At 42.2% G+C, this 14,045-nt stretch overlaps 1 protein-coding gene across 2 annotated transcripts in view; it reads left to right on the top strand.

Annotated features, from left to right (window-relative positions):
* The window catches only part of fam189a1 (family with sequence similarity 189 member A1), a 71,637-nt gene that overhangs the window by 53,180 nt on the left and 4,412 nt on the right, over positions 1-14,045 (top strand). For both annotated transcript variants that reach the window (XM_062989680.1, XM_062989679.1), the window contains exons 3-7: positions 686-796; positions 4,547-4,678; positions 10,826-10,933; positions 11,902-12,062; positions 12,143-12,278. In XM_062989680.1, coding sequence (XP_062845750.1) covers positions 686-796; positions 4,547-4,678; positions 10,826-10,933; positions 11,902-12,062; positions 12,143-12,278 — 648 coding nt within the window. The remainder of the gene's footprint in view (positions 1-685; positions 797-4,546; positions 4,679-10,825; positions 10,934-11,901; positions 12,063-12,142; positions 12,279-14,045) is intronic.

The following is a 14,045-nucleotide window of genomic DNA, read 5'->3' as shown; positions in this document are numbered from 1 at the left end:
AGGATCTGGAGTTCAGGGCGTCTGGGTGCAGGAGAGAGCAGAAAAACGATGACCCTCGAGATCTATCAAATTGGACGGAGCCTTCACGAATGGGATGTGGAGCAGGGAATTAAGGAGAGGTTGGTTTCTCTAGCCGGCTGTAAGTCACTGAGTGTGTGCTGGACGCTGGTTGCTGGACGCTGGTCTGCTTGGGAATTGTAAGAGAGGTAACTTGTCAAGAGCAATGAGACAAAAAGCCTAGACGAGACTTTCGCTTGCACTCTGTGTCCTGAGATTAGGGGTTCAGATTGTTTGTTAAAAGGGAATCTGTCCTTATTGATTTGTAGAATTATCAGTCACATGACCTATTTAACCAATCAAATAGCGCTGACCTTCAGTTGGTGATGTTTGGGGTTTAATAATGCATCATAATACTCATTTTAATAAGTCTGGGTGTATTTGAATGTGTTTACCTACCTATAAAGAAGAATAACAGCTTTAATAGTGATATATATGTACATCTACACGTGTCTACACAGCCATTGTACTGGGTTGAGGGCCTTGCTCAAGGGTCCAACAGTGACTGCATAGCAGAGCCTGGATTTAAACCAGCAATCTTCCGACTGATAGCCCAAAGCTCTACCCACTAGATAATAAAGGTGACTTTATCTATGTGACTGACCCCTTTTTCTCTCTCTTTTTTCAGATTACCTTCTTCATGCTGCTGTCTGCAGTCTGCGTGATGTTGAACCTGGCCGGTGCCATCCTATCCTGTCAGAATGCCCAGCTGGTCAACTCTCTGGAGGACTGCCAACTGGTGAGAAAGCCCAAAAGCTTACAAAACCACAGGGGCAGAACAGACTGACCCGGCCTCACCTTACACAATATACGATACTAAATCTCATTTCTTTTTCCATTTCCAGCTCATTATGTGGCCTCACTGTCAGCTCGGCTTATTAAGCGTACACATAGGGGGAGTATATACTGTATATATATATATATATGCTTCCAGCTTTGCAGCTACACTTTAGGGAAGGTCCCACATGATTGTGTGCCTGTGGACCAAGCAAGCTCTGTAACAACATTCTAATAATGCGTCATTAATAACATAATAAAGAAAAGCTTATTTTATTCATCTCAACGTTTCGCGGAGCTGAAATGCCACCCAAAGTGCTATAATATCGCCGTCCATTTTTGTAAAGTACAAAATTACAGCGGATTATAGAGACCAGCTTGTTTTAATAGTGATGGATGCTGGCAGTGAAAGGCACAATGCCCCCCGTGTGCCACCTATTGTGTGATCCGAATAGAATCATAAAAGCGATTATTATTGCTGCAGACACAGCATGAGCCTCCAGCCAGGAGCTTTTGTGTGATCCATATTGTTGAATTCATCAGGGCTGTTATTGGGGCAGCGCTGGCCTGGTGCGAGTCAATGGACCAATCAGGGGATCAATGCTACACTATATGGAGAAAAGTATTGGGACACCCCCTCAAATGATTAAATTAATGTGTTTCAGCAACAACAATTGCTGACAGCTGTAATAAATCAATGATAGAAAGGAAATGAGATGCTCCCAATTTTTCAGCAACAGTTTGGGGAAGGCCCCTCCCTGTTCCAGCATGACTGTGTCCCTGTGCACAGAGCAAGAAACTCCAGCGTCCTGCCTCAGCCCCACTCAACAGCTTTGGAATGAACCGGAACTTCATCTGAGGCTTTCTTGTCCAACATTAGTGCCCAGTCATACAAATGCTGTCATTTTTGACTAAATGGGCACAAATTCCCACTCGTCTCATAGATTACATAGAAAATGGAAATGTCCAACAAGCTCATGGTAAGCTGTCCAGATACTTTTGTCCATATAGTGTATGTTCAGCACGTTCTTGAATCTAGACACACTAGGTAGCGTTAATGCCACACAGCTCCAGGGTCCCAGGTTTGAACCCGAGCTCCTATTACTCTTAGCCTCAGACTTTTGCAACCCTTAAGACGGTCACGTCATCAGCCTTCATTAACAAAACAACATTAAATGAATATTTATATTTTTGATCTGCCTAAAACACACATAAAGCCTTTATTTCCAGTTTAAGAGAGCAAGTTTTTTACCCACAGTCAGGACGTATTTATGCCTCGTACATCACCTGGATTTGTCTGCTGTAAAGTTTAATTAAATTTAACTAGGACCTTATTTGCTGCTGACATTTCAAAGCTCGCTCGCAGTACTGTAGTCATTTAATTAAGTTTAGTTTTATTTGTTGACTGGGTCGAGACTCAAAATTACTAAGCCAAAGGTGACAAGGAAAGGAAGGCCAGAACAACCAAAATAAGGAAGAAACAAAGCTCAAAAGGGCAAACCAATTTTCTGACTGATACTGTAGAGTGAGATTTATTGAAAGTATGTTTTCTTACAATAACAACATACAATAAAAAGATGAACTGTGTCAAAAATATGACAGTATAAAATAGGGTGTGGCATTTTGTGAATCTTGGAATGGTCTAAAGACTTTTTGGACTTTTTGGACTGCTCATGATAAGTTTTTTGTAGATATTGCTAATAATATCACATTTTTAGGAGAGTGGCATCGTGTCACTATGCCATCATTGCTTTGTGATGGTTGGCTGCACAGACAGGTCTGCTTTCTCCAATGCCCTCTGTCTTGTGTAGTTCTGACAATGTGATCCAGCTTATTCTAGGCCTTCGTCTTCGGGAGTTCATCCTCAAGTCCTGTGATAACACCGCCTTCAAAGTTGTCACGTGGTCGCCTCATCAAACACCCAAAGTAATGTAACTTGCAGGACTTCATGTGGTTCAGTAGCTCTATTTCTGCTCTGGCCGTCTTGTACACTCACTCAGTGGTTGTCATCTTCCTCCATGAGTTTTATCATTGCGCCACCCGAGCGCCCACAATAATTAACTAATATGAGAATAAACTGTTTGTAGATTTTATCAGTTCAGTTTTTGTATCTGCTAGGCAAAATAATCATTTAAGCAGCTTGATAGGTTTGTGCTGTAGGGAATTTCTGTAATTATTTTACGTCGGATGTAACTTCCCAAGTGCATAGTTGTTTTGTTCGTCTTAAATTGTCTGACATTGAATTAATCTATAAAATACATCACACAAGGACAAGGACATCGATCTTTAAGGAAACAGATCATTTCTTTATTATGTAAAACTAAAAAGGTCGTTTTTTTCCTGTTTTATCCTAAAACGACTCTCAAAAACACCCATGTGATCCTTCTTAGTGCAGTAATACAATCTACCTTCAGTCCAGGTCTTTATACAAACCTCTGGGCTGTTCACATCACTGGAGGGTGGAGGAGGCTCTGCGCATCAAGTGCAAACTCAGCTTCATTAACCATGGCGATATTTTCTGGCACTGGACTCCTGACGGTCCCCTGTGCAGGGCTCGCATCTGTGGACGCCGGGTCTCAGTGGTACCGCTCCTAATCTTTGGAACTGCCACAATTGCTTTGGGACTGCTCCGTGCCATCTTTTTCTTTAAGGCTTAACTTCATTTTACTTCACTTTACTGTTTACTGTTCTGCCTCCAAGTGTTTTTATTTGTAGTTTTGTTGTTCTTGTTCCTCTTACTCTTCTTCTTATTATTATTATTATTATAGTTATAATTATTATTATTATCATTATTCATTCATTCATTGTCAGTTTTACCAGTGCTTTATTCTATTCAGGTTCCTGTTGGGTACAATTGCCAGTCCACCACAGGGCATATTATTATTATTAGTATTATGCATTCATTGGCTATTCAGGGTCGTGGTGGGTACAATTCACTGGGCGAAAGGAAGGAAACACCCTGGATAGGTGACCAGTCTATCACAGGGCATTATTGTTATTATTATTATTATTATTATTATTATTATCATCATCATCATCATCATCATCATCATCATCATCATCATCATCATCATTATTATTAATTATTATTATAGTTATTATTATTATTATTAAATTATTAATTATTAATTATTATTATTATTCATTGTGTGTTTTACCACCACTTTATCCTGTTCAGGTTCCTGGTGGATACAATCACCAGTTTATTATTCTTCTTCTTATTATTATTATTATTATTATTATTTATGTATTATTATTATTCTCCCATATACTTGCCTTTTCAGTCTCATATCTCCTGAATTGTCTTAAACTTCCTGTCATTCCCATCTTTTTCTCCCCCAGTCCTCCCACACGCCTCTCCTTGGAGACTCCAGCCGTATTAATGGAGTCGTTTGCTCAGCTCAATTAACCCCCTCTTAAAAGGTTCACACATCACGTTTATATAATCTGGGTCAGTCTGAGACACCTTGTTCTCCCTGCCTTAACTGTACAACTGTAAAAAAAAATGCCTGAAACACAGCTGGCGCACTCGTGTCTAAGCCAGCGTGGAGTAATGTTTATCTGTATCTGACGTCGTTGAAGACGAGGCTTCAGCAGGTGTACTGCATGATGGATAGCAGCTAATGTGTGAGCTGTCTCGATGCCAGGCTTGTAGATAAGTCTGACAAGCGATGATGTGTGTGTGTTTGTGTATTTTCTGTCTCTCTGCCAGATCAAGTTCGACAGTGATGGGGTGTGTGTTTGCTGTGCGCTTCAGCACCAGAGCTCCAGCTGCAACAACCTGGGAGAGACGCTCAAACTCAACCCGCTGAGGGACTGCAACACCATACGACTACGCCTGAAGGTAGGAACGCGTGTTTGTTATTACGTAGCAGCGAGTACAAATTTCGTGTTCGCATTCTCTCCCTTTTTCTCCAAATTTACATAATCTTTTCAGCTATAACAGCAGCCGCTCTTCTGAGAAGGCTTCTCATTTTAAAGACTTTAAAGTACATCTGTGCACTCCAGAGCTGTTAAGTGGTGCTGAGGTCAGGGCTCTGTGCAGATTTTCTTCATGTCTCTATAGAGCTTGCTTTGTGCACGGGGGGCAGTCATGCTGAAACAGAAAAGGGCCTTCCCTTAACTGTTTCTGCAAAGTTGGAGGACTATGATTTTTCTTACATAATTGATTTATGACTCCTGTTAGTAATACATGTGGCTGAAACAAATTAGAAGGTGTGTCCCAATACTTTTGTCCATACAGTGTATTACTCCTCACAGTCCCTATATTACTGTCTCTAGCTGTATAGTGTGTGTTAATCTACATTTTCTCCCTTAAGTCCCGGCGAGTGCGTCTATTTTATATATTATTGTTGCGCTGAGTGCCTACATCTGTCTAGCAGATGTGCTAGCGGAGCACGATTTTCCTCAGAGACGTCCCCACTCGCATACTAATATTGTCAGCCGCATTAAAGCTGCGTTAAGCACTTCCAATACAATAGTGTTAATAGCGTGCGTGGCCTCCGCCTTACCCCTAAGCCGTCCCCAGACAGTCGTGAACGATCATGGCCGAAGTTACACCTTCTGCGACGTGCTTCTCTAAATCTAAATCTTACGCTGATATCACTTATGGACAGAAGCAAAACAATTAGGGACAAATGTCCATGCATGAGTAGCTATGTTGGTGGGGAGTGGGTGCTGGATGAGGAGAGCCCACGACTAGCACAGGCCCCCCCATAACGTGTGCAGTTGTCAGCGAGATTCTCACAGAGAGCCGTACAGCATACACAGACTCACGCTACGCCTATGCACCACAGGACCTTGATGTCGTGCCCAGGCACGTCCTGATATTGCAGAGTGAGATGTGGGGGGAAGTGTTCAACCGATCACAAACTAGCTGCTATAGCATCACCACATTTGCCATCACCACATTTGCCGGGCCTTTCTTTTTTCGATTTTTACCCTCAACCAGAGAAGCTCTGTGCCACGCACTGAATCCCCTGCAGAAGGTAAGATATTTCTTTTAGAAGTTCCTTGTTATACATGCTTTCAACATGTAGTACTACTGCTTTTGCTTACACAGAATAATATTTTAGATATTGTAGCCTTGGCTTGGCTAATCTCTCATAGCTTTTGCTATGCTAGCTAGTTAAGCTAGCTGGCTAACCTAATGGTAAATCTGAGAAATGTATTGAATGCTTTCACACTGTTAAAATTTTGCTTGGAACAATGATTTCCAACAGTCTTTCAAATACTGAAAGTAACACAGTTGCTGGATCTTTTAGCTTGCATACCCATTACCTAGCTAGATAGCTAGCATAGATAGCCGACCTACGCAGTTTTAGGCAAATCATGCCTAATATTTACTTAAAGACATCATATAGGATTCACTGTTAACCCAGAAGCAGTCCATTTTATATTAACTTAGCAGCAAAGTTCTGGAACTGACAGTTTAGCTTTAATGACACAGTAAGCTAGTTAGCATATTATGCAGTCCCTGGACCATCATCCATGTGGTCCCAGGAACATCATCCATGTGGTCCCAGGAACATCATCCATGTAGTCCCAGGAACATCAGCTATGTGCCACATGCCTGTTTTTATGTATAAAAACAACAGATTTCTATTTAAGAACTTCAATAGCTTTTAAAATATTCATCATATTGCCCTAAATCAAGTTATATATTATCAAGTGTAACCCACATTACATACTACAACTCTTATACTGACACTGGGTGTGTTCGAAAACCTAGTGAGCTGCCTTGCTGTCTTACTGTCTACATAGGCAGCTGCCTCAGTAGAGAGGATTCTAATAAGTCAATGACTTATAAGGCAGGTTATTCGAACCCGCTACCTAGACAGCGATTCCGATGGGTTTCGGGTTTCGCGTTTAGCATCTTGCCATTAAAACCAATGGATTGAGGTAGCACAGCACGCTAACGTTAAGATAACACCTCACTTCATGTACCGATAACGGTTACATTTCCTGTTTGATAATAACTCCATTCCTTTCTCCGCACACGCCTTTTTTTATGTATAAAAATAACAGATTTATATTTAATAACTTCAATAGCTTTAAAACAAGTTGTATATTATCAAGTGTAACCCACATTACATACTGCAACTCTTATACTGCTATGAAAGGCCCGGCAAATGTGGTGATGGCAAATGTGGTGATGGCAAATGTGGTGATGCCATAGCAGCTAGTTTGTGATTGGTTGAACAATTTCAATTTAAGCACTTCCCCTGTTGACCCAGGGCCACATCTCACTCTGCAATATCAGGACGCGCGTCCTGCCAGCTGTGTCTGTTGGATGCACAGCCGTGTTGGCAGTATCACTGAGGTTCGAATTCAAGAGCTCCAGCACTCTGCAGTGGTCATTTAGCTTATTAGATGGCTGCACCACCTAAACGCACTAACAAGCATTTACTGCAGTATTTCTTCTTGTTCTTTTTATTTGGGCTGTTCCCGTGAGGGGGCGCCACAGTGGATCATCCGTCTCCATCTTACCCTGTCCTGAACTTCCTCTTCTGCCACCCCAACCACCTGCATGTCCCCCTTGGCCCAACAGTAACATAGTTTCCACCTGTACTGACCAACAGTACTAGAGACTGACGTTGTTAACCCGGGCCTCGACCGATCCAGTACATTTTGATTTGCGTATTGGAATTTGGCTCCGTTTTTACTGTCTCGGATGCCCAGTTGATGGAGAGTTTAGTTGATAAGAAAGGCTTTGTGATGGAGGGATTCTGGGTCTCTCTCTCTCTCTCTCTCTCTACTGTATCAGGACTGACATTTAGTTAGTGCAAGGCCTGTTTAATGGACTGGAAATTACATGCTGCTCTTAAGAGCTCTGGCCTTATTGGAAATGTCTCGGTGCCTTACGCGGCCGCTTTCTGCAAAATGATATGCAAATGAGACTGAGCAATCATTAGTTATGCAGTCCTAATTAGCACTCGCTTTCATTTTGCAGTGTCTGAGCACTTTAGCCATGCTCAGGCTGATGAGTGCTCCTTTTGGCACCGAGGTACTATACTATACTTCATGCCCAAAAAACGATGCAGACACCATAAGCTTATTTAATGTCTTATTCCAAAACCATGGGCATCATTATGCAGCTATAACAGCATTTACTCATCTGATAAAAGGCTTTCCACAATAATTTGGAACATGTCTGCAGGAATTCTGTGCATTTCAATTCAGTGAGTTTGAGACCAGGACTCTTTACAGTCCACTAGAATTGCTCTGTACCAAACTCATCAAATCATGTTGTTTTGGACCTGGATTTGATAATGCAGCAGACAAGGGCCTTCCCTAAACTGATGCTACAAAGTTGGAGGCATAAATTGTTGTTTATGCACCTGTTAGCTGTGAGTGAGGCTGAATAGGGTCCCTAAAAAGGACAGCGGTAGCTCAGTGGTTATCTTGCTGGACTAATAATCATAAGGTTGTCAGTTTAAGCTCTACCATCACCAAGTTGCCACTGTTGGGCCCTTGAGCAAGGCCCCTAACCCTAAATTGCTCAAATTGTAAGTCGCTCTAGATAAAAGCGTCTGCTAAAATGCAGCAAATGCAAAAAAAGTAAACTCAATAATTGGAAGTTGTAGTTGGATAATTTTAGTCATATGGTGTTTCAAACAGGTTTCAAATAGTCTTTACAGAGCTTGTTTTGTGCACAGGGGCACAGTCATACTGGAACAGAAAAGGGCCTTCCCTAAACTGCATAGTTGGAGGCACTTGTTAGCACATGTTGTGGCTGAAACACATATAATGTACAGTATGTGCAGCCTGCGTGCTTAGTCTGTATAGTCTGTGGACACCCGAACATAACATCCACATGCTTGTTGAACGTGTCATTCTAAAACCAGGACTAGAAAACTGCAGAATGGGTCAAACTGCACATGTAGCTCATTGTTGTATGGTTTTTATTAGGAGAAAATTGCTGTTACGCTCACAAGATTTGAAACAGAAAAACCACCCACATTAAATAATGTGTCAAATCTGCTATAGGCCAAAATGAGTGATAAATAACATAAATGATACTTATATCACTTTGTAGCACAAACCTGGTGCTGACTGAGATGGAAACTTGGTGTAATACTGTACGGTTTGACAGTTGTGGTCTAAATCTGTGGTTTGATGGTAATTGTTCAGATGAAAAGGAAATGGAACCCATTTGAAAGCTGGAGAAACTGCTTTGCCTCCTCTTTGACCACACACACACACACATGCAAAGCTGGAAACCAGTGTTGAATGTGCGTGACATTCAAGTCCCCAGATGCCCCTTATGAGAAACCGTCATTCTACTGTGATAAATATCACCACTGGGGCTCGGGAGTGCTTGAAAAATCCGTTGTCATTTAACACGGCCCGTCACTGCATCCAGAAACGCAGCCTGAAATTATTGTGCAACGAGAAAGTCATACATTCATATTAGGTACAAATGTCACCAAGTTCCCTGGGTTTAAGGTCATCTCAGATGGACTAAAAGACAGTGGACACATGTTGGGCCAGTCTGGCGTCACACTTGTCAGTGCACTCTCAGTGCAGGTCCCAGACCCATGCTGAGGTAGTTCACACAGAACTAGTTTGTATGTCCAGCGCCTCAACCAGAGGCGATACTGATACCATGAGCCCGGTCAGGCCTGGTGGGCCAGTGTGTTAAACTGCTGCGACACATCAGATGCATTTACTATAAATACAAGGTCTCGATTGGTCAAAAAATGCAGGACATGTCATAATATTTTTACACGTTTTATGGGTGCAGAGGTGAAGCTGAGCAGTTTAATAGCCTCTGTATGGTCCTCTACGACTCAGAAGCAAACATCTAACTTTTTTAACATCACAGGCTATTAAAAGCTAGCACTGGGTGTCGTAACGAAGAAAGTGACCAGTATTTGGTAATTGATGACCACCTTTTTGAGGTCTGATGCCTCCTTTTTGGAGAAGTGGAAGTGGACATTTAGCCTTTTATTCTAATAAAAACATTCATTTGTAATTGATCTCACTAACAAACTGAACATGTTGCGTGTACGATCGTCTGCCCATATTTTCGGCTCTTCTGTACGTTTCCCCTCGCTGCATTTTCAAGCACCCTTTCATGGATTTCGTAATGATATGTCATAAAGAAGAGACTGAGGAGGATTAGATTTGATGAGTCTGTCATACTCCGATAAGGACAAAATGCACTTTGCTAGAAGGACATAAACAACTTTCGACCAGATTGTGAGCGCAGCCAGTTAGAAACCATTCTGCACCGAACTGAAACTTTTGACCCACGACGAGATGAAGAAAAAAATCAATACTCGTTTTCAGGCTGACCAAACTAAAGCTTGGAGTTGTCCTGAAACACGTAATGTTAGCCGAGTACTCAGTACAGTTCCATTATAGCATTAGCAACAGATTTTGTTGAAATAAAGCTAGTACAGAACTAGGGAGACCATATTTTGGTTTTTAAAAAAGAGGACACTTGCAGGGCATTTGACAAATGCATCAATAATGCAACTATGTTATTGAAACAGCTTACAAGACAAACTACCAAATGCCTTTATGGTCAGATAATTAGATTCCCTTCCATTCAGCGTTTGGCCCTAAACAATAAAAACAACAAATAATATTGTTCATCAGTGAAGCTACTCGGCTCAACAGCCAGGTCTTCTCTTCTCTTCCATCATCAGTGCCTGACCTCACTGACTGACTGACTCTATTTGACTGAATGGCCCCGAATGCCCACAGTCACACTCCAAAGTCTGTATATGAAAGTATATGAACCAACATAATACTTCATACTGCTGCTTCTCAATGACTTTAAAAACAATAAAGAAGAATAAATAGTGTCATTAAAGCTGTGATTTTATTTCCTGCATAATCATTTCTTGCTCTGTTTCTCTCTCTCTTTGTCTCTCTCTCTCCGTGTGTCTCTGTCTCTTTGTCTCTTTCTCTCTGTGTGTCTCTCTCTCTGTGTGTCTCTCTCTGTGTGTCTCTCTCTCTGTGTGTCTCTCTCTAACTACAGGAGCTGTTGTTTAGCGTGTGTGGATTGAATGTCATCTCCACCATCGTGTGCGCTCTGGCCACAGCTATGTGCTGCATGCAGATGGTCTCCGCTGATATACTGCAGATGGTAAGCGTATGTGACGCTGGGCGGGTACTGACCTCATCAATCACTGTCCGGCCTTTCCTTAAACCTGTCCGATTGGATCGTGATGGACCAGCTAAGAGGCCGGCTACGATACGTTTGAGTGAAAGCAAAATCACAGAGTCGTGTTGAACGAGGTTCCGCACCCATCAGATTCACGTATCTATAATAATAGACGTGCTGAATATTGTACGAAATGTTTATGAATGCAAAGAAACGTGACCGGTGGTTTGCTAACAGCGTTCAGTTCAGTGGTCATCTGTGTACTGTAAAAACACAATACTTTGGTTTCCCGAGAGAATAGCCACCTTAAAATACTGGTTTTTCTACCCAGTAGAGATTGCTGACCACGTGATGACCCCCTAAACCATGTCTTCATTGTGAAGTCATGATGCTGACATACAAATGTCCTAAATTCTTCCTCTCCTTTTCTCCCTATTTGGTCATTTCCAATTCCCTAATACAGTTTATATGCCACTTCTCACCCCAATGCTGTCCAGTGCTGTCCACATCACTGCACTGCAGGTATTGGGACACAGAGCCCTGACCTCAGCCCCATTGAACAGCTCTGGAATGATCTGGAACACCAACATCAGTGCCCAGCCATACAGATGCACTTTTGAGTGCGTGGGCACAAATTCCCACAGACATCCTTCATGTCTTGTGAGAAGCCCTCTCAGAAGACTGGCCGTTGTTACAGCTAAAGCAATCACGTAGAGGTCACTCTATTTTAATACTGCATTGTCTGGCGTCCAAATACTTTTGTCCATATGTTGTATATTTACATAAAAACTTAGCAGTATTTCCAGCTGTTACCAGCTGTGATTCAGGAAGGTGCTATTTTAGTTTTCCCTCCTTTTCAAAAACACAATTCTATTAATAACGTTGTAAATCTGCAAATTCTTTGATGTCTTCAGAACTGATTGAAATGTTTTTTTGTCGGTCGGTTCCAGTTCATGCCACACAGAGCGCGGGCACTGAATGCCGACTGCCTGACCCCTCGTGGCACCATCCTTCACCAGACACTGGACTTCGACGAGTTCATTCCGCCCATACCCCCTCCACCCTACTACCCTCCAGAATACACCTGCACCCCCATGCTGGATGGACAGAGGTACGGTTACACACGGAACTCAGAACTCTGCACCAGTGAACAGAATACCAGGGTAAAAATGATTTTCTTTCTTCTACCAGGGTTTTACATCTGGATTTCCCTCACTCCCCATTCACTGCCATATATGGAGTCCCCATCAACAGTCCAGGAATCGTGTATCCATCAGAACTGCCACCACCATACGAGTCAGTGGTGGGTCAGAACCCCTCCAGTCAGGTAAGTAATGCCTCTTTAATTGCAGCTTTATATTTTCCTTCTGTTTATCTGACCCTGGGAAATAAGATACACTACATAATATTTAAGTAACATAACTTTGAAGTATATCTGTGTATGGGAATTTGTGCTCATTCAGTCAAAATAGTGTTTGTACGGCTGGGGAAGCCTCAGTCGATGTTCCGCTTCATTCCAAGACAGACCCTTGACCTTCCTGCATGCTGTAGAGATTTATTACACCTGATAGCAATTGAAAAATGCGGGTGTGTCCTAATACTTATGTTCATATAGTGTATTTGGCTTAGGATGCAACAGTAAGGATGCACTTTTCTCGGCCATCCTTGGCTAAAGCGACTGTCTGTTAATTAAAGGGAAAAAAAACAAAAGACACCACACAGTATTCACAAAACCAAAACAAATCAGCAAAGAATTGCAGTATTTTTATGGCTCGCTCAGGTGTGAAGGAGATTCTATTATCAGCATCTGTGTGAGAGAGAGAGATTGTCGTCTGTAATAAATGGCGCTCATTAAAGACACTAAGAACTTTCCCTCTCCGATTGACCTCGTTCATTGCTGACCTCCGACAGCCCAATCTTCAAGAGCGGCAAAGCTCATATCACTTGAAACGGCACATTAAAAATATGACGGCTCTTTTATTTCTGCGAAAGCCGCCGAGACAAAGCCCTGAATCGCCAATACATCACTAGCATTACCTGGTTAAACTTTGTTCACCCGGGCGTGCCGCGCCTACTTATTTATTACTGTTTACGAGAACACCGTCGGTGAGAAATGCAATCCTGCAAAAACCTTTCTCCTTTTCAATTACTCACATTCATCTGTGAGATGCCTCACCGCTCAAGCGCTCTTATTGTGCGCTCGGGGCTCCAAGAGAAAAAAATTAATCCGAGTGGATTTTGCAATGGGTTATAATTTGTGCCGGAATGGCTCTGAAGCCGAGCGAGCCGGAGGAATTACATTCCATTGAAATAAAAAATGAAAAGGAGGTAAAGGAGCGAGCTTTCCTGTACAAAGCCGGATCGTTTCGGACAATGATTTGTCTGATTTTTCTCTCGGTTGGCTTAATATCAAGCGAAGAGAGCGCCGAGCTGAGTCACGAAAGAGCATCACCGTCGAGAAAAAGAATTTTGAGGAACAAAAGCTCTATTTTGAGAGATTCTGTTGCTTTCTGCCGTGTGCTGATAGGCTGGCAAAAGGTTTAGCAGAACAATTTCAGAAAGACGGATTGATTCACACTCGGATTGTAAGGGGGCTCATCTGCTCTATGAATTCCTTCAGTCGTGTTGCCGTTTTGGCCGACAGAGGGGGCACGGAGGCGCAGAAGATGGACATAGCATTTTCTCTGGCACCTCGTGAGTGTTAATTTGCTCCAGGTGAAAGGTGCTCTACTGTATATATCATGGTTTCTCCTTTTCAGATTTGCCAGAGTTACCAGTGGTTTTCAAGAGGGTTAAAGGTCAGGGCTCTGTAAAGTCTCTCCACACAAAACTAATCCAATCAAACCACATCTTTATTGAGCTTGCTTTGTGCACACAGGGAACTGTCATACTCAAGGAAAGGGAAAGTGTTGCCACATATTTGTAGGCGTCTCATTTATTTCACATAGTTGATTTTATTTTGATAGACATTTTGAAATGTCTAAACTGGGTAATTAGAAAGGATGTCCAAATACTTTCGTCCATATAGAGTGTCTATATACACACAGTAGCACTTTATTCTCCGCTCCTTTAAAAGCTTTAACCCTGGATTGTC

Source organism: Trichomycterus rosablanca, chromosome 27 (genome assembly GCF_030014385.1).
Source record: "Trichomycterus rosablanca isolate fTriRos1 chromosome 27, fTriRos1.hap1, whole genome shotgun sequence".
NCBI lineage: Eukaryota > Metazoa > Chordata > Actinopteri > Siluriformes > Trichomycteridae > Trichomycterus > Trichomycterus rosablanca.
Note: the sequence above shows the minus strand (reverse complement) of the source record. Positions and strands in the feature narration are given on the sequence as shown.